The sequence below is a fragment of the Sphaeramia orbicularis genome, chromosome 7, assembly GCF_902148855.1.
Source record: "Sphaeramia orbicularis chromosome 7, fSphaOr1.1, whole genome shotgun sequence".
NCBI classification, from domain to species: domain Eukaryota; kingdom Metazoa; phylum Chordata; class Actinopteri; order Kurtiformes; family Apogonidae; genus Sphaeramia; species Sphaeramia orbicularis.
Window position 1 is genome coordinate 1,282,626 of NC_043963.1, and position 24,525 is coordinate 1,307,150.

At 43.5% G+C, this 24,525-nt stretch overlaps 1 protein-coding gene across 3 annotated transcripts in view; it reads left to right on the forward strand.

Moving 5' to 3' along the window:
• The window catches only part of itpr3 (inositol 1,4,5-trisphosphate receptor, type 3), a 63,584-nt gene that overhangs the window by 23,833 nt on the left and 15,226 nt on the right, over positions 1–24,525 (forward strand). For 2 of the 3 annotated variants that reach the window (XM_030138440.1, XM_030138443.1), the window contains 26 exons: positions 415–587; positions 673–792; positions 924–999; positions 2,385–2,500; positions 4,739–4,990; positions 6,521–6,665; positions 6,742–6,886; positions 7,918–8,132; positions 8,519–8,639; positions 9,380–9,434; positions 9,527–9,692; positions 9,778–9,945; positions 11,286–11,360; positions 13,912–14,031; positions 14,267–14,389; positions 15,183–15,383; positions 15,481–15,596; positions 16,824–16,959; positions 17,254–17,379; positions 17,451–17,576; positions 18,097–18,217; positions 19,119–19,300; positions 22,201–22,349; positions 22,452–22,560; positions 22,835–22,928; positions 23,871–24,046. In XM_030138440.1, the coding sequence (XP_029994300.1) occupies positions 415–587; positions 673–792; positions 924–999; positions 2,385–2,500; positions 4,739–4,990; positions 6,521–6,665; positions 6,742–6,886; positions 7,918–8,132; positions 8,519–8,639; positions 9,380–9,434; positions 9,527–9,692; positions 9,778–9,945; positions 11,286–11,360; positions 13,912–14,031; positions 14,267–14,389; positions 15,183–15,383; positions 15,481–15,596; positions 16,824–16,959; positions 17,254–17,379; positions 17,451–17,576; positions 18,097–18,217; positions 19,119–19,300; positions 22,201–22,349; positions 22,452–22,560; positions 22,835–22,928; positions 23,871–24,046 (3,606 nt within the window). The remainder of the gene's footprint in view (positions 1–414; positions 588–672; positions 793–923; positions 1,000–2,384; positions 2,501–4,738; positions 4,991–6,520; positions 6,666–6,741; positions 6,887–7,917; positions 8,133–8,518; positions 8,640–9,379; positions 9,435–9,526; positions 9,693–9,777; positions 9,946–11,285; positions 11,361–13,911; positions 14,032–14,266; positions 14,390–15,182; positions 15,384–15,480; positions 15,597–16,823; positions 16,960–17,253; positions 17,380–17,450; positions 17,577–18,096; positions 18,218–19,118; positions 19,301–22,200; positions 22,350–22,451; positions 22,561–22,834; positions 22,929–23,870; positions 24,047–24,525) is intronic. The other variant, XM_030138442.1, reaches the window with a different exon arrangement.

Consider the following 24,525-nt stretch of genomic DNA (forward strand, 5'->3'; position numbering starts at 1 on the left):
AAGACACTGAACGTCCAACGCACAATATCTGCAGAGCTGAACATCAAACTAAAAAAGAACTTATTGTTGGTACGGTTTTTTTTGGGGTTTTTTTTGGGTTTTTTCAGTACTTCCAGAATTCATCTGTCAGTCGTCATCGAGGCCATATTCTGCTCAAACCTATAATTTATCAAACGTCCTGTTGGTGCCAGTGAATCAGACAAACTGATCTGTTCAAATATGCCCAAACGTGTCCTAATCTGTCCAAGCATGTCCATTTTTCTTTTCTTTTCTTTTCTTTTCTTTTCTTTTCTTTTCTTTTCTTTTCTTTTCTTTTCTTTTCTTTTCTTTTCTTTCGTTCATGTCGTGTACATTGTCTTACGCCATCCAAAGTCCCAGTCCCTCTGACGTCCTGTGGCATCCGTCTGTCCACAGGAGCACATCGCCAAGCAGTTCGGCGTCATGCAGAGTCAGATCGGTTACGACATCCTGGCCGAGGACACCATCACCGCGCTGCTGCACAACAACCGCAAACTGTTGGAGAAACACATCACCAAGACCGAGGTGGAGACGTTCGTCAGCCTGGTCCGCAAGAACCGAGAGCCCAGGTGAACACGGAGGGGCGTCAGTGGGGTGGGAGGGCGGCGGGGCTTCAGTTGACTCTTGTCTGATGGTGCGTTTGTGTCGAAGCAGGTTCCTGGACTATCTGTCAGACCTGTGTGTCTCCAACAACGTGGCCATCCCTGTCACTCAGGAGCTCATCTGTAAATGTGTCCTGGACCCCAAGAACCAGGACATCCTCATCAAGACAGAGTGAGGACAGACAGGAGGGGGGGCGGGGGCAGGGCGCAGGGGGCGGGTTCACATTCATCTTCATTCTTTCTTTCATTCATTCATTTCATTCATTCTTTCATGTTTTGCTTGTTTCTGGTTTTTTGTCCCAGACGTCGCATCCCCAAAGAGGCGCCCCCTGGGGTTGGACCAGGAGAATACATGGACGACTACGGAGACGATGACGAGGTAGCACATGCACTTCTGTGTGTTTTCACCTTCAGAACATAAGAGTAACCAACTGGGTTCTACTGAGGAAGAACACGAGTTCATGTTCCGGTTGAACTGAATGAGTTTAAAGGTTGAAGTTCCCGTGGATCTGCTGTTTACACTCAGTGTTTTATCGGCCATCATTTTTAAAACATACAGTGACGTCATGTTTCTTGTTTTTGTTGGAATGTCATCGGAGATGATGTTCAGCTCAGACTTTTTTTTTTTCTTGTTCCCTATCACATGCTTTTTAGACATTTTTTTTTCCTTCAACTTCATTGAAAATATTCAGGTATACAAAACATAAATTTCAAACAAACAAACATGTCAAAGAGAAAAAGCATTTGAACAAATAAGTTTAAGAAAAAAATGCATAGATTTAAAGACACAAGGCAGAATAGACAAATAATAGTATAAAAAAACCCAATATATTTAACAAAAATAAAAAAATAAATGCATCAGAGAGTTCAGTCTATTTCAAAGAATTCTTTATGAATTGTCAAGGTTCTAGTACTTTTTTTGTTAAAGTTATATTCTAAAGATTTAATATATTTTTCAAATTCCATCAGGAAGATTTAAAAGTTTGGGCGTGTTTTGGTGTATTTATTTTTGTGTATATGAAATTTTCCAAATAAAATTATCAAATTTACAACAAATTCTAAATTACAAATGTCATGTTCAAAATATTTAATTACATTTTGAGATGTTATAATTGTTTTTTCATTACTTTTAGATATGATGTATTTTTCAATTTTAGACCCAAAATTAGAAGAGTGTTGTTCAGCTCAGACTCTTTTTTCCCCCTCAACTTTATTGAAAATATTCAGGTATATAAAACATATAAATTTTGAACAAATATCAAGATGTCAAAAAGAAAAAGCATTTGAACAAATAAATTTAAGAAAAAATGCATAGATTTAAAGACACAAGGCAGAACAGACAAATGAAAGTATAAAAAAACCCAATATATCTAACACAAATAAATAAATAAATGCATCAGAGTTCAGTCTATTTTAAAGAATTCTTTATAAATTGTCAAGGTGCTAGTACTTTTTTTGTTAAAGATAAATTCTAAAGATTTAATATATTTTTCAAATTCCATCAGGAAGATTTTAAAATTTGGGTGTGTTTTGGTATATTTATTTTTGTGTATATGAAATTTACCAAATAAAATGATCAAATTTACAACAAATTCTAAATTACGAATGTCATGTTCAAAATATGTAATCACATTTTGAGATGTTATAGTTATTTTTTCATTACTTTTAGACATATATTTTTTCAATTTTTGACCAGAAGTTAGTGTTGTTCAGCTCAGACTCATGTTGTTTCTAAAGTCACTCTGATGATGTCACTTCCTGTAGGTGTGGCTGGTCTGGACGGACAAAACCAATGAGAGGCAGGAGAAAAGCATCAGGCAGTTGGCTCAGGAGGCTCGACAGGGCAACGCCCACGACGAGAACGTCCTCACCTACTACAGGTACAGACCCCGGGTCGGTCTACCAGGGTCTGGTGGAACTGGGTTCTGTGGAGTCCACCAGTCCCAGCTGCAGCACCTGAACGAGACTAGAATCCCTGAACCTGGTCCCAAAACCTGCTGAACAGAAACAATGAGGAGGCGTCCATGTGTCCTGCAGTCCTGCCTCCTGTTCTCAGATCAGATGAACTTATTCGACATTCGTTGTCGTATCTGACATTGGTTCATCTGGCGTCACCAGGATGAGGCCCAGTCAGACGTGGAAGAGTCTTGGGCGCTGATTGCGTGTCTGGATGGGTGGGCGGTGTCTGGGTTGGGCTCGCTGTGCCTTGCGCCGCCTCCTTTTCTCTTCTTCTGTCTTTCTGCGCTCCTCAAATGTGGAACTACCAGAGTGAATTGCTCTTGGTCTTGGTTGACGTCAGTGGCTTCCGTTAGGGCGTCCCATTTTGGGACTTCTTTTTCGATCAAGCTCTTAATTTGACCAGTTAATCTCTTACATATTAGTAACTCCCAAAAAATTTTTTAGGCCCAATCTGTAAAGTTTTAGACCCCCCCCCCCCCAACGCCATCTTTAGGGTGCCCGTCAGCTGAGTGCAGAAAACCTATTTTTCAATGGAAAATCCTGCATTTATGGGTTTGTTCTGCGATATCTGCTCATGCAAATGTCATATTAGAGGTTTTGGGGAATGTTACTGTTGTTTATGAAGGTCTCAAATCATGTACAGGTCAAGGTCACATGATTTTAGACAAGGTCAAGGTCATTTGACAGTGGAAAAAAGGGTAAAATCACATGTTTTTACAGATTTCTTTATTGCCTAGTCTTATTTCACAGATCTGCACTCAGGGCTTTGACTGGAGAACATTTGATCCTAGAGTACCCATCTGGTACCCTCCCTTTTCTTCAGTTCAGCAGGTACCAGATTTCTTTTTCCAGAGAATGGTAACACATTTTCAGTGTAAATACACCAAGTCATCCTAAAGGAGTAGTGAAGAGAAGAAGGTGAAGCACCCTGGGGAAGGGAAAGACAAAAGGAGGCCCTGCAGATGAATGGGAGGAAGCGATTGGCCCTTCACTGAATGCTATTCCAGCCACTCAGCTTCCTTTGGTCAGAACAGTCCTTCAAAAGTACAGATCACTGCCAATAGAAAAGCCAGTAGAAGACAGCAAAACCAGTGCAAAAGAAATATCTCTAGAAGTTGAGGCAGTATGGAATAAAGCCAGAGTTCCAACAAGTCCCAAAAATGGGACGGCCTAGCTTCCATTTCCCAGGTGTTAGAGTTGATGCCAGTTTGGTGGAGTGAGGACTTGAGTTGGTCTTGAATCTTCTCTTTGGGGGTCTGAGATAGTTCTTAGGGTCTCAAAGGATCCGTTCTGGAGCAAGGTTCTAATAGTTTTGGATTTTTCATTATAGCTGAGTTTTATTTAGTTTTGACTTTTTTTTCTCTAATTCACTTAGTTTTAATTCATTTTCGGAGCAGGTTTGCTAGTTTTTTTATTAATTTTATTTTTTTTCTTCTAAATGCTTAGTTTTAGTTTAGTTTTAGTTTAGTTTTAGTTTAGTTGTAGTTCAGTTGTAGTTCAGTTGTAGTTTAGTTGTAGTTTAGTTGTAGTTTAGTTGTAGTTCAGTTGTAGTTTAGTTGTAGTTCAGTTGTAGTTCAGTTGTAGTTCAGTTGTAGTTTAGTTGTAGTTCAGTTGTAGTTTAGTTGTAGTTCAGTTGTAGTTTAGTTGTAGTTCAGTTGTAGTTCAGTTGTAGTTCAGTTGTAGTTCAGTGGTCTCTTTTCTCTTCTTCTCTGTGCTCCTATTCAAATCAATCCCAGACAGGACTCTGCTGCTTTAGTCTCCATGTTTCCAGGTAGAGTGGGGACCAGAAGACGACTGGAAACCACAAGTGAACACAAGTGACGGAGCAAAAAGTGTCGTATGGTGCCGCTAGCTAAAATTGCTAGAGCGAAATAAATCGATTTTGTATCAGTCCAACACTGACAAAGACAAAACGAAGGGAATTTTATCCATAATTTTTATAAGTTTTAGTTAGTTTTGTAAACACACAATACAGTTTCAGTTAGTTATCGTTTTTTTTTTCTTTTAATTATAGTTTTTATTTATTTCAGTTAACAAAAACGGGTTTTTCGATTGTAGTTTTCGTCATTTCACTAGTTTTAGTTAACAATAATAACCTTGGTCTGTAGACATGTCCTGACCACCTGAGTCCATGTCTGATGGTGTCCGTGTCTCCTCAGGTACCAGCTGAAGCTCTTCGCTCGGATGTGTCTGGACCGTCAGTATCTGGCCATCGATGAGATCTCCAAACAGCTGGACATCGAGCTCATCTTCCTGTGCATGATGGACGAGACGCTGCCCTTTGACCTGCGGGCATCCTTCTGCCGCCTCATGCTCCACGCCCACGTGGACCGAGACCCTCAAGAGCTGGTGACGCCCGTCAAGTTCGCCCGCCTGTGGACGGAGATCCCCACCTCCATCACTATCAAAGAGTGAGTCCAGAGACAGTTTGTGGTCCACCTGGAGCTCACTATGTCAAGGGTCTGTGACCTGGTGACCTTTGACCTGCTAATGCAGTGTTTTTCAACCCTGGGGTCGGGACCCCACGTGGGGTCGCCTGAAATTCAAATGGGGTCATCTGGAATTTGTAGGATTTGATAAAAAAAAAAACAAAACTTACTAATACAAAAAATATCTGGTGAGTTGACAGAGACAATCCCAATCCATAAAAGACATGACGAACTGAAGCTGAAACTGCAGCACTGTGGTTCTGTTTCTGTGTCAAATGTTCATTGTGGTCAGTTTCAGATGCTGCAGCTCTTTCATAATTCATAGTTTCAGTTCTTGTTTGTTCAGTATTAATTGTCCTCCTTGTAAATCACAGCTGGACTGACTGGACATATTCTGACCAAGGAAAATAAAATTCTCACTTTGTGCAGTAATCTACACCTGGATTTACTGCCTCTGTCCACAATAATATACATTATATAGACTAAATGTCCTCTAGTATGACAAACTATTACATGATCAAAAACAAATTAGTTTGAGCAAAAAAAAGTCTCTGTTTTGAATGTCTGGGGTCGCCAGAAATTTGTGTTGTTAAAATGGGGTCACGAGCCAAAAAAGGTTGGGAACCAATGTGCTAATGTCAGGACACTTTTAAATAAGGTTTTAGTTTATTAGTATTGTTTTTTTTTTTTTTTGTAACTTATGTTTTATTAGTTTTAAAAGAACAACAACAAAAAAAAACCACAACAACATAAATAAATAAGTCTGGGTAGCACAGTCTTATCAATTATTTTGCTTATATAATGTCCATTTTTTCCACTTTTTGTTCATTTGCGGTTCTTGTCGTCTCAATCTGTGTGTTAGTTTTTCCATTAGAAATATGTCCTCGATCGTAGATATCCATTGATCCTTTGATGGTACGTTCATCTTCCCCCAATTCCTTGTTATACACTTTTTTGCAGCTATCAACATCACCTTTACCAAATATTTATCGTATTCACGTATAGTGTCAACACCAAAGTTGCATAAATAAAGAATTTCAGGTTTCTTTGGAATTGTGTATCCTAATACTTGACATAGGACATTACAGATCATTTCCCAATATTCCGAAAGTTTTGAACATTTCCAAAAAATATGAGAATGGTCAACATCCATCTCCCCGCATTCTCTTCAACATTCCTGATGCCTCTGTAACTGTTTACTTTTAAACTTGGGTGTAATAAAAAATCTTATAAGGTTTTTCCAGGCGAATTCCCTCCATGTCCGAGAGCTAGTAGTTGTATGATGTAATTTCCACATGTTTAGCCAATCTATATCATCAATTTCTATGTCAAATTCTCTTTCCCATTTCACTTTTACATAGTAAGTTGTTTGCTCATTAGTATTAGTTTTATGATTTTTTGTTATTGTTACTGAGCTGTTGTGAGACTTTGGTGTTTTTGCCAGGAAGCTCATGTTTTTAGATCCATCCGAGGATTTCCAGGTCAAAATTTCCACCCTTGTGTCGTCCTCAGTTACGACTCCAACATGGATGACAGCAGAGACAACAAGAAGAACCGTTTCTCCAACACCATGGCCTTCATGGAGGAGTATCTCAACAACGTCCTGAACGAGGAACTGCCGTTTCACAACGAGGAGAAAAACAAGCTGACGTATGAGGTCAGAACCAGAACCTGACTTTGACCCCTGACCCCTGACCTCTGACCCGACCCTAATGTGTCCTCGTCCCCTCCAGGTGGTGAGTCTGGCGCGTCATCTCATCTACTTCGGTTTCTACAGTTTCTTTGAGCTGTTGCGACTCACCCGGACGCTGTTGGGCATCATCGACTGCAGACCCAATCCGGGTCACGCGGGACTCCTGTTCCACGATGACGGATCAGGTACCAGGTCATAAGCCCCGCCCCCTCCATGTTAACCCTCAGAGTCCATAACTAATAGAACATTTGTTGTACCAGGTTTGTATAAGTGTGGATGCCTTCATTCAGTCCAGTTTGGTTCCAGTTTTGGTTCCACTCTGTTCCTCTTACATGTTTAATTGATATCATGGTCAATAAATGATTTATTATTTTTTTTATTACTATTATTTCAAATTATACATTTACATAAACATGCACTTATACATAAGGAACCAAACAGACACAATATATACAAACAAATTATACAACAAACCTACAAACCTATTTAACCCCCACAAAAAAAACAAAACAAAAACAAAAACAAACCAAAAAAAACACAACAAGAACAACAACAAGATTAATAATGTTATCAACTCCTCTTTCCAATGCTCAGGGCTAATTAAGAATTAATATAATGTAAAATAACAACATATTTCTCCGTCAAAGGGACACAGGAGACAGCAGGACACTCCTGTTGACAGTAGAGAAAAAAGGATTCCATTGTTGATAAAACAAATTAATTTGTCCACGAACGGAAAACTGAATCTTTTCCAACTTTAAAAAGAAAGTAAATCATGCACCCATTGCACAAAGGTGGGTGGCAGAGGTTCCTTCCACTATGGCTATGGAGTCACTTTGGGCTTTGGACAACCCCAGCGCAGGAGAGGAAACTCCAAAAAGAGCCAGTAGGGGGCAATAAATGAAATATTGAACTGAATAATGAGGACTGTGTTTAAATAAAGGAACTTCACTTGTTCACTGAAGGTCAGATGTGGATAAAATGAGTTTTGGAAGTTTTATTTCTTTTCCGATGTTCAGTGTCAGGAAGTTTTTTCTCTTTATTCGTTGAACTGTTTGTGTAAAATTAACTCCTGTTAGACTTCAGACTGTTCCAGTCATCAGCTACAGTTATTTTTCTGATAATTGATCATTAACTCCTGTCACTGTCATGACGTTATCGATAATCAGTCCGATAAGATCTGTTTCTAGACATTTTGTCCTGTTTCTGACTCCAGGTAAGAACGTGAAGCGCTCCATCCACGGCATGGGTCAGATGATGTCCACCATGGTCCTCAACAGGAAGCAGTCCTTATTTGGAGGTCCAGGAGCCAGAGGGGCAGGGCTGGGGGCGGGGCTCGTGCTGGAGGGACAGAGGGGAAGTAAAGACAGCATAGAGAAGATGGACCTGACAGTGATGGACACCAAGCTGAAGATCCTGGAGATCCTTCAGGTACAGTCAGCAAACGTCTGCGATGATCTGAGTCCGATCAGTGTTTACGAAGTTTAAGGTTAATGTCTGAGTGTGAGGACGGCCCACTCCTGTCAAACACCAGACCAGTGGACCGGAAAGGGAAGTCCGAAATAAACCTAAATGGTGTTGTTTATGTGGAAAGGAAAAGGGCGGAGCCACGGTTGTATGTTTACTGTCAGGGTTTTAAATGTACGTTCCATGGATCAGGTTTTTGTCTCAGACTGTCTTTAGTCCATTTATGAACCTCCGTCACCGCGACGACCAAACATATTCAATACAACTCAAACTAAGTCTTAAAAACCTGCTGTGGGACCTGGGAGACCCTGGTCTGGTTTAGATGGACTAAACCCTGATCTGCTCCTCAGTTCATCCTCAACGTCCGTCTGGACTACCGCCTGTCCTTCCTGCTGTCCGTCTTCAAGAAGGAGTTTGTGGACGTTTACCCCATGGCCGACGCTGACGCCACCACCAACATGGAGCAAGCAGGTATGCCCCGCAACGCAACCCAATACAACGCAATATAATGCAACGCAACGCCACGCAACACAATGCAACGCAATACAACACAACACAATGCAACGCAATACAACGCAACACAATACAATGCAATGCAACACAACACAATACAGCACACAAGACAACACAAAGCAACACAATACAACGCAACACAACACAACACAATGTGACACAATACAACACAATACAATGCAACACAACACAATGCAACGCAATGCATACAACGCAATGCAACACAACACAGTACAATGCAACGCAACACAATACAATGCAATGCAACTCAATACAACACAACACAACGCATACAACACAACACAATACAATACAATGCACACAACGCAACACAATACAACACAACACAACACAATACAACGCAACACAACACAATACAACGCAATACAACGCAACGCAACACAATACAACTCAACACAACACAATACAATACAATGCAACACAACACAATACAACACAACGCAACGCAATACAACGCAACACAATACAACTCAACACAACACAATACAATACAATGCAACACAACGCAACACAATACAACGCAACGCAACACAATACAACGCAACACAACACACAGCAGGTTGACAGTCGTACTGATGTGTCGGTCACCATGGAAACAGCAGGTTGACAGTCGTACTGACATGTGCGTGTGTTGTTCGGTACTAAAGCTGAGCCGTCGTCTGTTTGTTCCTCCTCAGCCTCCATTAACCTGCTGCACATCGGAGAACAGGCCGAGGCCATGTTCGGGGTCGGGTACGTAACTCCGCCTCCTCCAGGTCAGAGGTCACGCTCCGCCCGCCGGCACCTCCTCAGGTGGTCATGTCTGTGTGTGTGTGTGTCCGCAGTAAAGGCAACAGTATCCTGGAGGTGGACGACGAAGGGGGACGGATGTTCCTGCGGGTCCTGACCCACCTGACCATGCACGACTACGCCCCCCTGGTGTCCGGAGCCCTGCAGCTGCTGTTCAGACACTTCAGCCAGAGACAGGAAGTACTGCAGACCTTCAAACAGGTACCAGCACCTGGTCTACATGGGGGGGGTTCAGGTCCGTGGTAGGCCTGGTCTCTAACCCGTCACCGACCTCCTCCCTGTTCAGGTCCAGCTGCTGATCTCGGCTCAGGATGTGGAGAACTACAAGCTGATCAAAGCGGATTTGGATCGGCTCCGGACCCTGGTGGAGAAGTCTGAGCTGTGGGTGGAGAAGAAAGGCTCTGGAGGAGGAGATGGGAAGAAGGACAAGAAAGACAAGAAGGACAAGACTGAGGTGAGGATGAGGAGGTGGAGCTGTCACCATCCAGGTCCTTTAAAAGAACCGTGAAACCTGCAGAGACCAGAACAGGCTCAGGAGTCCTGGTGGACATGGTGTTTCTGTCCACTGTGGTCCCAGGTCCTCCCTTCTGTTGACAGAGCAGTGTCATCTGCAAACGCCTTTAGTTTCCAGTGGAATCCAAACCTGTGTCCCGTCCGTGTCAGATGTACTTTGGTATTTGTTTTTGAGCTGGTAGAACTTTTGTTCACACCTTTAAGATTCTTCTACAAAGGGCTTGAAATAGTCCAGAACTTCCTGTGACAGAAACAAGAACTACCCAAACACTTCAAGACCAAACAAGGGGATTAAAACCAGGGAAAATAAACAGAAGGGGTCGGAATCGATAAAAATTTAATGATTCCGATTCCATTATCGATTTTGCTTATTGATCTGATTCCTTATCAATTCTCATTGGGTGAAGGAATAAAAGAGTACAAACGGGTGTGTTTGCATTAACTGTCTTTTATATTTCCACCTGCACAGAAAATATAACATATACAGTATGAACAAATAATAAGAACAGATGGGGGGGGGGGGGGGGGCATGCAGTGAAAGTGAAACTAAAGACACTTTACTAATTCCTCTATTGCCGCATTTCCACTACGGGGAACCGGCTCAACTCTGCTCGTCTCCCATTGTTGTGCACCTCATTTCCTTTCCCCTATCTTGGGAAACTTGTATTTGAGGGGGTACGATGTTTGTTGCCCGCACTGGAACCGGAACTGGGCCCAGATGACGGCCTGGTGTTCACTTTGGTGCTAGATTCACAAGCGCCGCTAAGTAGTGAATCAAATGAATCACATGCTGTGGACAAATGTGTTCCAGTGGACCTGGAGTCATCTGTTTGGACCTGGTGTCGTCTTTTTAGACCATTTCTGCCTCAACGCCATGTTGGCTACGTTCTGACCAGAACAAAGCAGCGTACGCGTGACGTCATCGTGCATGCGCAATAAAGGCGGAATCGTTAAGCAGGCAGGCAAATGATTCCAAGGAATCGAGCTACTGGGATCCAGTTCTCAAAAAGAACTGGTTTTCGATTCCCATCCCTAGTAAACGGTGGTCGTGGTCTGGGTGTGGGCGGGGCTTGCTGGTGTCTCAGCTGGATGAGGTCTGAATTCTGGTTCTGGTTTTGTTGGGGGTTTTGTTGCATGTTGAACCTTCCCGTGTCTCCTCCCTCTTTTTTGTTGCGTTCAAAGTCTCACACATTTTTGGATAACAGTTGAATTTGTTTACGTTTCTTATAAAGTACCTGGAGAAACCTGCATGTGCTGTGTTTTACTGTTTATATCCTCCAGGGGGCGTCGGAGGAAGCGACGCCGAAGAAGGACAAACTGGAGAAGAGCAACGAGAACTACCAGAAGGTCAAAGAGGTCAGAACCGCTTCCTTCGGCTTTCTCACTGTTTCTCACTTCCTTCGATGCTATCTCTGCACTTTTCACCTGTCAATCATTCAGTGTATGGGCGGGACTGCAGTGTTTTGTTGGGTTGGTTTCGTCGTTGCCGGTGGCGCTTGTTTAATTTTTCTTCATCAAATCTGGGAATTGTCCAGTTAAATTTTACAACCATCTGAAGGAAGTCACCAGGAGGGTTTGGACATGTGTTGACTAAAGGTTCTCCAGCCAATCAGAATGCCTTTACCTGGGTTTCTTGCCGTTCAGTTACATCCGATCTTCAAGTTTAAATTTTTTCCTCATATTTCTATTCAAATAATCCAATTTTCCAATCACTAACTTTACTAGAAAACCTGCAAAAGCTGAATTTGTTCAGTCTTTTTTCTTCCGTCCATGTCTCCTTCATTCTGTGAAACATGTTGTTGTTTATATTTAGACTCAACATTCATTCAAATAATTGATTATTGTTCCGCAGTATAATTCAGGTACTAGATAAATAGTTATGGTCCTAACGCTGAACCCTGAGGAACTCCACAGCCAACCTTCATTATTATTGTGTGTGTTCAGACTAGAAGTCGACAGGATAGTCTTTCATGTCTCGTGTCTAGTTTAAATAAGTGATATTTCAGTGTAATTTAGTGTTTGCTAATAGACTCTAAAATGGAAGTGTTTCATTTTAAGAGCATTTTTATTTTTTAGTCTGTTCAGATTTTTGTTTGAGATTTTACAATAAAAGCACTGATATTTTAAGTCTAGAAATAAAATAATTTAAATGTTTTGGAAAATTTGAAAAATATTAAAACATATTACTGAAAGATTATTTATGAAATGTTTGTATTTTTCTTTGTTTTAAATTTGAACACAACAGTTTTGTAACAGCTTTGACTTAATATTTGCATTAACTGAGTTCTCAGGCCCCTGAAAAATGTCACACTTTCTATTTTAGTTTCGTTTTTCATGAGTTTGCCTCTTGAATGTCCATATTTTCTGATTAGCACGTTTGCTTTTATTGACCTAACAGTGGTTTACATTCATCAGTAGTTTATCTTAAACCTTAAACTTTCTGATTTTATAAATGTTATAGATTTTGAGTGTTTGTGAAGCCTGAAACCTACAGTTATTTAACATGAGAAACACTAAGGGTCCTGAACATGAGCCCTGTGGAACTCCGCTGGAACACTAACGCACTGGACCATATCTGCGGTTTCACATCTGTGTGACCTGATGGACCATGTTTGTGGACACTTGAAGACTCAGTGTCCTTCACTGCAGCATCAGTGGAATGCACTGATGGGCCATTTGTCCTCTGTGTCTCAGTCCTTTTGTCCTCTGTGTCCTTTTGGGTCATTTCATCCCAAATCAACCAGATTTCAGAAAGTGCCCCGCATGACTCCTCAGAAAATTCTGAAAAAATTCACACTTGTTCACCTACCAGATAAACGAACACATCCAAAATTTTAATGTCATATCTGTAATAGTTCAGGAGATGCAGCCCTTTGAAAATTAACTTTTTTTTTTTTTTTTTTTTTTTTTTAAGTTTTGCAAATGTGCTTTTGGGCCAACTTTGAGGAGCTGTATCTCTTTAGGTATTCAAGCCACACTGCTGAAACTTATTGTCTGGGGTGAAATCCCCCTGAAAAGACCATATTTGGCATCAAAATAATTGTAGGTGCTTTCATGTTTGGTCCATGAGGCCTTGAAATTAGGCCCAAAGGCTAATTCTTCCAAATGTCCTCTCTCTTCAGGCTTGCACTGTGACAGAATGGATGAATGTAGAGACCAAATTTTTTTTGCATGGATTCTTATGGTCAAGATGCAACAATATACTGCAAAAAGACCACATTTACATGAAAAGTGTGGCTGTGAGGCAATGAATAAAATGGGTTGATTTCAGTTTTTCACAAAAATACTCTTTATTTGAGCACCCAAATTACCATGTGGCCAGTTAATGAAAATTTTTAAATTTTTACCATGTCTTCATATACGTTTCAAGATGTTGTGCACAAACTTTTAGCTTTGGGATAGAACTGGTTCTATTTTTAATATTTTTTTTTACTGCATGACTATATTTTCTTCAAATTGTATACAAATGTAGGTGTAAATGGCATTTTTAACCGTAGAATGGCATTGATTATTGCCCAAGTTCTCATAATACTTTAGATATTTGAACTAGGGTGTGGAACTGCAGGATGGTTCAGACAGAAGAATTCTAGATTTCCCAGACCTGGCTCAGGTTGATGCTTATAGTAGAGATGGATGGAGCTGGTCAGTTGACCCAATTTCACCTGGGTCAATGACAGAAATGTAGCTTTTTGGATGTGTTTGTTTATCTGGTAGGTGAACAAGTGTGAATTTTTTCAGAATTTTCTGAGGGGGTCATGTGGGGACCATTGGGTGAATTGCCATGGAATGACCTATTTGTCCTCTGTGTCTCAGTCCGTCTGTCCTCTGTGTCCTTCTGTCCTCTGTGTCCTTCTGTCCTCTGTGTCCTTCTGTCCTCTGTGTCTCACTGACTCCTGTCTTTGTGCAGATCCTGGAGCGGCTCAATAAAATGTGCAGCAGTGGCGTCTGGAAGAAACAGCAGCGTCTGCTGAAGAACATGGGAGCTCATAAAGTCATGTTGGACCTTCTGCAGGTGTCCTACGACCAGGTAGGCCTTAACCCTTTACCTCCAACATGTCCATCTGTGGTCCAACGGTCCCATGGACTACTGGGACCAGTTGTTACAAATATACACACATTTATAGAAGATTTACAGATTCAACTATCACTCAATTATACAAACCACACAAATCCAGATCCAAACAGTGAATGTGGACCAGATCAGGTCCAAACTCTGGGTTCAAGGTCCACATGAAGCCTGTGTTTTATGTCTGTGTTTCCAGAACGATGTGAAGATGCAGGAGATCATCAGATACACTCACCTGTTCCTGCAGAAGTTCTGTATGGGGAACCAGGAGAACCAGGCGCTGCTGCACAAGAACCTCAACCTGTTCCTCAACCCTGGGGTTTGTATTCTGGACCTGATGGGTCCCTTTGAGCTGGACCTGTGTTTGAGCTGGACCTCGGTCTTTAAGGGTTAAACGTCCACCTTTAACCCTTAAAGACCCAAACGTCCACCTTCAACCCTTAAAGACCTCCTTTAATCTTCACTGACGTCGTTTTTTCTGGTGGTGTCCATCATCAGTAGAAGTGAATCTGGTTTCATTCTCATTGGTTCTTGTTGTCGTTTAGTTTTTCTTCTCCAATAAACTGAAGATCATGGTCTTTATCTGAGTCTTCTGACTGCATGTGGACAGACTGGGTTCATGTAGACCTGATGTGAACAGACTGGGTTCATGTAGACCTGATGTGGACCAGTGCTAGACCTCAGTACTTCTGTGACATCCTTCTGTTTCATCAGGTTGAAGGAAATGCTGACATGTTCCATGTTCAGGTTCTCATTGGAACCAGCTGTCCACTGACACTGGACCTGTCAGGACCACCGAGGGGGTCCAAACCCTCAGACCTCTGGACCAGCTAGTATGAGTACTAGTACTCGTACTAGAACTCTTACCCGTATGAGTACTCTTACTCGTACTAGTACAAGTACTGGTACTCATACTAGTACTTGTACTCTTACTCGTACTCATACTCATACTCATACTCATTCTAGCTGGTCCAGTCTTGTCTCCGTCTGTCTTTGTGTTTGTAAATGGACTTCCTTGAACCCGCTCCAGTGTTTTGTTGAATCCAGATCCAGTCCAGATCCGGTCCACCTCCAGGAAGGCTGAGCTTGTGTTGTGTTCTTTTGCGTCTCAGCTGTTGGAGGCGGAGACTGTGCAGCACATCTTCAGTAACAACTACCAGCTGTGCACCGAGATCTCCGAGAGCGTCCTCCAACACTTCATCCACTGCCTGGCCACCCACGGACGCCACGTCCAGTACCTCAACTTCCTGCACACCATCATCAAGGCCGAGGGCAAGTACGTCAAGAAGTGTCAGGACATGATCATGACCGAGGTGAGGGCGAGGGGCGGGGGAAGGGGCGGGGGAAGGGGCGGGGCAAGTCTTCAGAGCGCCTCAGTTTGACGTAGTAATGCTAAGTGTGTGTCTGTAGTTGACCAATGCCGGCGAGGACGTGGTGGTCTTCTACAACGACAAGGCGTCCTTCAACGTGATGTTGGATCTGATGGCGGAGAGTCGGGAAGGGGTGAGCGAGAACAGCCCCCTGAGGTAAAACCCATAAAACACACCCACACCGTTAGCAAAACACACCCTCACCGTTAGCAAAACACACCCTCACCATTAGCAAAACACAGCCACACCGTTAGCAAAATACACCCTCACCGTTAGCAAAACACACCCTCACCATTAGCAAAACACAGCCACACCGTTAGCAAAACACACCCTCACCATTAGCAAAACACAGCCACACCGTTAGCAAAACACACCCTCACCATTAGCAAAACACAGCCACACTGTTAGCAAAACACACCCTCACTGTTAGCAAAACACAGCCACACCGTTAGCAAAACACACCCTCACTGTTAGCAAAACACACCCTCACCGTTAGCAAAACACACCCTTACCGTTAGCAAAACATAGCCACACCGTTAGCAAAACACACCCTCACCGTTAGCAAAACACACCTCACCGTTAGCAAAACACAGCCACACTGTTAGCAAAACATAGCCACACCGTTAGCAAAACACACCCTCACCGTTAGCAAAACACACCCTCACCGTTAGCAAAACACACCCTCACCGTTAGCAAAACATAGCCACACCGTTAGCAAAACACACCCTCACCATTAGCAAAACACAGCCACACCATTAGCAAAACACACCCTCACCATTAGCAAAACACAGCCACACCGTTAGCAAAACACGCCCTCACCATTAGCAAAACACAGCCACACTGTTAGCAAAACACACCCTCACTGTTAGCAAAACACAGCCACACCGTTAGCAAAACACACCCTCACCGTTAGCAAAACACACCTCACCGTTAGCAAAACACAGCCACACTGTTAGCAAAACACACCCACACCGTTAGCTAAACACACCTCACCGTTAGCAAAACACAGCCACACCGTTAGCAAAACACAGCCACACCATTAGCAAAACACACCTAACCGTTAGCAAAACACAGCCACACCGTTAGCAAAACACACCCACACCGTTAGCTAAACACACCTCACCGTTAGCAAAACACATCCACAGCGTTAGCAAAACACACCAACACCATTAGCAAAATACACCCACACCGTTAGGAAAACACACCAACACTGTTATACTAATAGCATAATTAGCTAACTCATTCACAAATTGACCAAAGTCTGTGGATCCGTTGAATCCAGGTGTTTCTTTTTCTAACAGGGGTCTAACTAATGTCAGAATATAGTGTGTACGTTAGTGTGTTCTTCTCCTGTGTCCGTTAGCGTGTTCTTGTCGTGTGCAGGTATCACATCTCTCTGGTGGAACTGTTGGCGGCCTGTGCTGAAGGGAAGAACGTCTACACTGAGATTAAATGTACGTCTCTGCTTCCTCTGGAGGACGTGGTCCGAGTGGTGACGCATGAGGACTGCATCACAGAGGTGGGTGTGTCCATGACTGCATCACAGAGGTGGGTGTGTCCACGGCGTCCGTCCCCTCAGTCCGTGAACGTTTTCAGGTTCATGTTGGACACAAAGCTCCTCCCTCCTGTGAAGCTCCTCCCTCCTGTTGCACATGAAGCTCCTCCCTCCTTTTGTTGATGTTTGTAATGAATGAAAACAGTTACAGGGTTGAACCTGCAGACACAGGGATGGAACCAAAGACCAGGTTTTAATGGGGGTGTGTCTGTTGTGTGTCTGTACTGTCTGTTGTTTGTCTGTTGTGTGTCTGTCCAGGTCAAAGTTGCCTATGTGAACTTCGTTAACCACTGCTACGTGGACACTGAGGTGGAGATGAAGGAGATCTACACGTCCAACCACATCTGGAAGCTGTTCGAGGACTTCACAGTGGACATGGCCCGGGTAACGCCCACGCCTCATTCTGCCGTTATGTCACCACGCCCACCGCGCCGCTAACGCCTTCTCGTCTGCAGGTGTGCAACAAACGGGACAAACGTCTGTCCGACCCCGTCCTGGAGAAGTACATCATCAACGTGGTGTTCGACACCATCAACGCCTTCTTCAGCTCACCATTCTCCGAGAACAGCACCTCCCTACAGGTGTGTGTGTGTGGGGGGGGTGTCACATGACTCTGAACAGCACCTCCCTGCAGGTGAGGGGGCGGAGCTCACATGACTGACATCACATGCACGCCGTCAAATTGGTCAGAGAGATGATGGATGAAGGTGTGGAGTTATGAAGAGTTAAGGTCAGGACGAGGAAGGAGAGGAAAGAAAGAAAGATTCACAGGACAAGTATAGGTGGAAGTCCAGATGGAAGTACTCAGCTGGTGGAAAGAAAAGGAGAAAGAAAGAGAAAAGAAAAGGTAAAATAAGTAGAAAAAATAAAGGAAAGATAAAGGGAAATTAAAAGTAAAAATAAAGGGAAAATGAAAGGAACAATAAAAGCAAAAATAAAGAGAAAAAGGACAAAATAAAGTAAAAATAAAGGACAGTAATCGATGATTTGGACAAAAATCAAATACATGAACCATCGTCACATGAAGAGAAACGGGTCAAAGGGCTGTTCAGGTTCTGGTTCTGACCCGTGGTTCTGATCCATGTTGTTGTTGTGTGTCAGACTCATCACACCATCGTCACTCAGCTGTTGCAGTCGTCTGTTCGTCTGTTGGACTGTCCATGGCTTCAGCAGCAGCACAGAGGACAAGTGGAGGCCTGCATCCGAACACTGGCACTGACAGGTAACACACAGACAGACAGGTAACAGACAGAACTACAGACAGACAGACAGACAGACAGACAGGTAACAGACAGAACTACAGACAGACAGACAGACAGACAGGTAACAGACAGAACTACAGACAGACAGACAGACAGACAGACAGACAGGTAACAGACAGAACTACAGACAGACAGACAGGTAACAGACAGAACTACAGACAGACAGACAGGTAACAAAAAGACAGGTAACACACAGACAGACAGACAGACAGGTAACAGACAGAACTACAGACAGAACTACAGACAGACAGACAGACAGGTAACAGACAGAACTACAGACAGACAGACAGGTAACAGACAGAACTACAGACAGACAGACAGGTAACAAAAAGACAGGTAACACACAGACAGACAGACAGGTAACAGACAGAACTACAGACAGACAGACAGACAGGTAACAGACAGGACTACAGACAGACAGACAGGTAACAGACAGAACTACAGACAGACAGGTAACAGACAGAACTACAGACAGACAGACAGACAGACAGGTAACAGACAGGACTACAGACAGACAGACAGGTAACAGACAGAACTACAGACAGACAGGTAACAGACAGAACTACAGACAGACAGGTAACAAAAAGACAGGTAACACACAGACAGACAGATAACAGACAAAACTACAGACAGATAGCAGACAGACAGACAGAACTACAGACAAAACTACAGACAGAACTACAGACACAGAACAGACACCGGTAACTGGTCTTAAAGTGACCCTGCTGGTCTGTTAGTTCCATGTCCGTAAGACAAAAAACACTTAAATGATCCTTTAAAACCATTCAAAATCCAAATAAAGACACTTGTAAAACCTGACCGGGGACTGAATAACAGCTGATGGACTCCGTCTGTGTCCAGCCAAGAGCCGGTCCATCTCCGTCCCTCTGGACCTGGAGGCCCAGATCAGCTCTATGTTGTCCACGTCAGCCCTGAACTCACTGTCCCGGTCCAACCCCAACTACAAGTCCTCCACTCGGTCCTCCAGACCCATCGCCTCCAGCAACCCCTGGGACTACAAGAACATCATCGAGAAACTGCAGGTAGGACCGGAAGCGGACAGAGACCAGGACCGGACCAAGACCAGGACCAGGACCAGACCAGACCAGACTGGACAAAATCGGACCGGATTAGACCCTTTCAGGACTGAATATGCGATGCGGCGCGTTACTTCTGTGTCGTCTGCTCAGAGTCGCTGATAAACTCGCTCATTGCGTGTTGTCTTGTCTGAATTTTTCGTCGGCCACCAAAGACTGAATCTCCTGGACCGACCATGGTGTAGTTTTGGGCTGTTCTCATGTGGATTAACCTACCGCTATATTTACTGTCCACTTTCACATCTGGTTTTTGTAAAACAGCGGGTCACAGAGAAAACTGTCTGACCAATCAGTGGTCTGCAGTGTTATACGTCACGTTTTAGTATCTGGTCCCCAGTCCTGGAACCTCAGTGGAGGTGATACCAAAAAAGTAGTACTGGGTACCAGATTCCAGGTCCTTTTCATTATGGAAACGCAAAAAGGCTGAGTCGAGTCGAGTAGAGCCGATACCACGCAGTGGAAACGGGGCATTAGTCTCTGAGGGTTCAAGACCAGATCCACCAGACTGGACCAGTTCAAGATCAGTTCAATTCAGTTCAGTTCAATTTAGTAATACAGTCTACTCTCGTTAAACCGCCCGCCGTTATACCGCCATTTTCGCTCACCGCCGACCAAAACCATGCACAAAAATCCCCAATGCATTATTCCATTAGCTACCGCCATTTCCGCCTATCGCCATCCGCCAGCCCAGTTCCATGCACAAACAACACTTATACCATTGATTTCCCGACCGTTATACCGCCAGCGTGATTGCCATCGAGTACACATAAATTTTAATAATGCACTGAGTAGGTCTACGGAACGGCCACCGTTCATTTATCGCAGAACACTCAGTAGGTCAGGATGTCGGGAAGAGGACGTGGGATTAAGCCAAAGCCTCAAGATGATGGGGTGTCATTTCCCAACACGGTATAATAATGCTTAAAATGTTTCCCCACTTTAAATTATCCCTTACAACATAACAGAATCAAGATTTATTTAGAAACGCAATTAGAACGGGTTAACGGAGGCAGCACAGACATCATATAGTAAAGACATGCACATTATGGACGCAACCCGTTGTAACGCCATTTTCGCTATACCGACAATTTGGCCGTGAACGGAAGTTGGCGGTATAACGAGAGTAGACTGTAGTAGTAGTCGTAGTAGTTTTATTTCAAGTACATAGAATCATCAAATAATAAAGAATCAAACAACATGGTCAAAAAATATAAATAAATAAATAAATAAATAAAATTTTTCTGTGCTCGAAAAGGAGTGTGCAGAAGTATAACTTATTGACTCCACCCTCTTTTTACAAACTAGATCGGCTTCCTTTGCTTTGTTAACACACATTTTCCTCTGTATATTTTTACAATAACACAAAACATCTATACAGACCATTCACATACACTTTTTAGCCACCTCACACACAATCAGATTTGTGTAATCAACCGTTTTTAACATAAACTATAATATTTCTATGCACTTTAAATATTTACTCCAAATACAACGATCAATAAATGTGATATCTTATCATGGTAACCAATTAACTACAATAATATCTTATTTTATGCCTGCTTCTGTAATATTCTGTGTTTTGTTATTGTAGTGGATTTGTACATCCTAAATAATAATTATTTTATTTTATTTTTTGAGGCCAATATCACAACAAGGTCACCTCACAGGGCTGCACAGAAACTGTTGAATATGTAAATAAGCAACAGTGAAATAATTAAACAATCGATAAAGCAAATGGATGAATGTCCTGGTCACCCCCCCCACACACACACATCCTTAGACCCTCCTCCTGGACAAAGAAAAAGTCCAAAAACCCAGTAGAGAAACAGAGAAACCTGAGGGAGAACCAGAGTAAAGGACAGATCCACTGTGGATGGACAGACTGGAGATGAACCAGGACTGACGGAGGTCCATGTGATGGTGGAGGTCCAGTCTGTGAGGAGACAGTGGGGCGGGGGTGCACGGGGGGGGGGTCCACCCAGACAGGTGAGGGAGGAGGTCTGGGGTCACAGGTCAGGACAGGGCACATAACGTCCGTCAAACCTGTGGACTAGGGATGTAACGATTACCGGTATAATGATAAACCGCGCTAAAATTGCAGACGGTTAGTATTACCGTTTAAATTCTAATTCTCATGATAACCGTGTTTGATTACCGCACTTTTCTGGAGAAAACACCTATATAAAGATCTGCTTTTATGTCAAATATTTGAGTATAGTTTGAATTTATTACAATTTTAATTTTCTATACCTAATATTTGGAGCCAATATTCACTTTTAAAGTCTTTGAAAAGGTTCGTTAAACATCTGTGTGTTATTTATGTTTTTTTGTCCTTTTGTATTTTTATAGTAGGTTAAAGTGAAAAAATAACAGACAGATGATATAGATGAAGTTGTGCTGAAAAAACAGATCCAAACATGGGTATAGTAAACATTTGTTTCTATAGTATATAAAGGCCAAATCAAAAGGACTGAAAAACAGACAGAATAGACTCAGACCACTAAGGGTTAATATTGGAATGTTTCTGACACAGAAGGGACAGTGGGACTGTTATTGTATTTATTTATTTATTTTTAAATACAACTTGGTTAAATTCTTTCATTGTGTGTATCAGTACTTTTCGAATATTTTGAGCACAATTTCAACAATACTGCGATAATAACGATAACTGTGATAATTTTGGTCACAATAAGCGTGATATGAAATGTTCCTATGGTTCCATCCCTGCTGTGGACGTCCATGAGTCTGTAGGTTTGGTTGTTCAGGTTTGAAGTTTACCGGTGTCAGATCCGGTGAAGCCGTGAACGCAGAATGTTCGGGTTCATGGTGAACGTGTGTTTTTTCAGGACATCATCAACACTCTGGAGGAACGTCTGAAGCCTCTGGTCAACGCCGAACTGTCAGTTCTGGTCGACGTCTTGCATCAGCCTGAGCTTCTGTTTCTGGAAGGAACCGACGCCCGTCAGCGCTGCGAGTCCGGAGGGTTCATCTCCAAGTGAGTCCAGAACAGAACCAGAACCGTCAGGACCCACAGGTTGGAACAACCTCACTAATCTAATGTGTGTGTGTGTGTGTGTGTGTGTGTGTATGTGTGCAGGCTGATCCAACACACCAAGGCCCTGATGTCCGCTGAGGAGAAGCTCTGCATTAAAGTGTTGAGGACTTTACAGGAGATGCTGATCCGGACTCTGGACTTCGATGAAAAGGTCAGAGTCTAAACCGGTCTGAAGACCATCAGTGAATCCATATGTTAGAAACTAAAGACAGAATTCTATCTGTGGACACGTTTGGGTACGTTAGACCAACAAAACACTGACACTTTTATGAAGCCGACACTGGTTCTGTAGTCCGTATGTTCTGACCGTTTGGACTCTGTCCTGGGTTCAGGTCCGGTTTGTCAGTAAAAACATGACTAACCTTCCAGCAGAGTTTTCAGGAACACCAGAGCCTGTGGAACTGACGACTGTCCGATCCTTCCAGGGCATTTCACTGCGGAAGGTTCTACTGCAGAACTACCTGTTCCCAAACAAGAAGAACAACCCCAAGACTGACCTGGCCGAGCTCGGCGCCATAGGTAGGACCCACAAAAACCACCAGAACCATGGTCCGGGTTTATCTTACTCTCATTTGTAGAATGTATTTGAAAGTCCGACTGTTACAGCATCTGTTCTTCTGACAAACGGTCTGTGGTTCAAGACCTGACGTCACAACAGACCAGGGACATCTGGACCCAGGTCTGTCCACTCAAGACCAGGGTCATCTGGACCCAGGTCTGTCCACTTAAAGGGGACTGTGGCAGATTAGGACCAGAAGGAACCACCTGGGTAGTACTTGTGATGTTTCCATGTCTGGTTAGGGGTCAAATGGAAGCCCCTCCCCCCTCCCACCAACATCTCTGACTGAGCTTATATACGTTGCCTAGGGCACTGTTAAGGGGGGGTAAACATGACAAATTTATGGAGCCCAGCACTTGGGGGGTGGGGGTCCATACAGCAGTGGACGGGGGTCCAGAGACTTAGAATAGGAGTCTTCAGTTTCACTTTCACAGACCCCCCTCTCAGCTTTCTCCTTCCACCCCATCCCCCCACCCCCACCCCCACCCCCGACGGTGTCCCAGTGCCCCCTGGGGGGCAGTACCACCCCCATTGAGAACCCCAGATCTAAACCGGTGCAGACTTGTGGTGGTTCTGTTGTTCCATGGGTTTTCTTTATGTTCTGGATGATTCTGTTGGTTTTATTACCCAGATGTTTGCTAGTGCAGATGTTAGCATACTCAGTAGGTGTGTGTTTGTTTGGTTTACTAGATCCCCCTTTGCCTCATGCCTGTGTTTTTATGATTAAACACAGCTTTATCAGTTGAATGTAGTTTCTGTCACATGTTTGTGGGTCATTATTTGACCCATGTCTAGAAGGAGGAGGAGCTTCATTCAAAACAGATGCACATGGTTGGAGGGGGCGGGGCTAGGGGCGGGTTTTTACCACAGTCAGCGCTCCTGTTGTTTGGTTGGTGTTCCAGGAGGTGAGCAGGAGCGTGACTGGGCGGCGGTGGCGTCCATTCAGTGTCGACTGGACCGAGAAGGAGGAACCAAACTGTTCACAGACCTGGTCATGAGCACCAAGAACGACAAGATCTTCCAGGAGAGCATCCAGCTGGCAATCTGTCTGCTGGAGGGGGGCAACACCGAGATCCAGGTGTGTGTGTGTGTGTGTGTGTGTGTGTGTGTGTGTGTGTGTGTGTGTGTGTGTGTGTGCGTGCGCGCGTATTGATCAGACTAGTGTAAGCCGTAACAGTCGATCGGTCCAATATTTTGTCAGATTTCACTCATTTTTAATCCAGTATCCTTCCAAACACGTTTCTATGTCCAGAACACTTTGGCGGTGACTGTTGGACAAATGTGGTACAACATGAACGAATACACAACAAACATATGGGCCAACGCACAAGTTCATGTAGAAACACAGAGGAAAACCAACAAACACTTCATAAAGTCATTCAGACCACACCCACCCAGACTACACCCACCCAGACCACACCCACCCAGACTACACCCACACAGACCACACCCACACAGACCACACCCACCCAGACTACACCCACACAGACCACACCCACACAGACCACACCCACACAGACCACACCCACACAGACAACACCCACACAGACTACACCC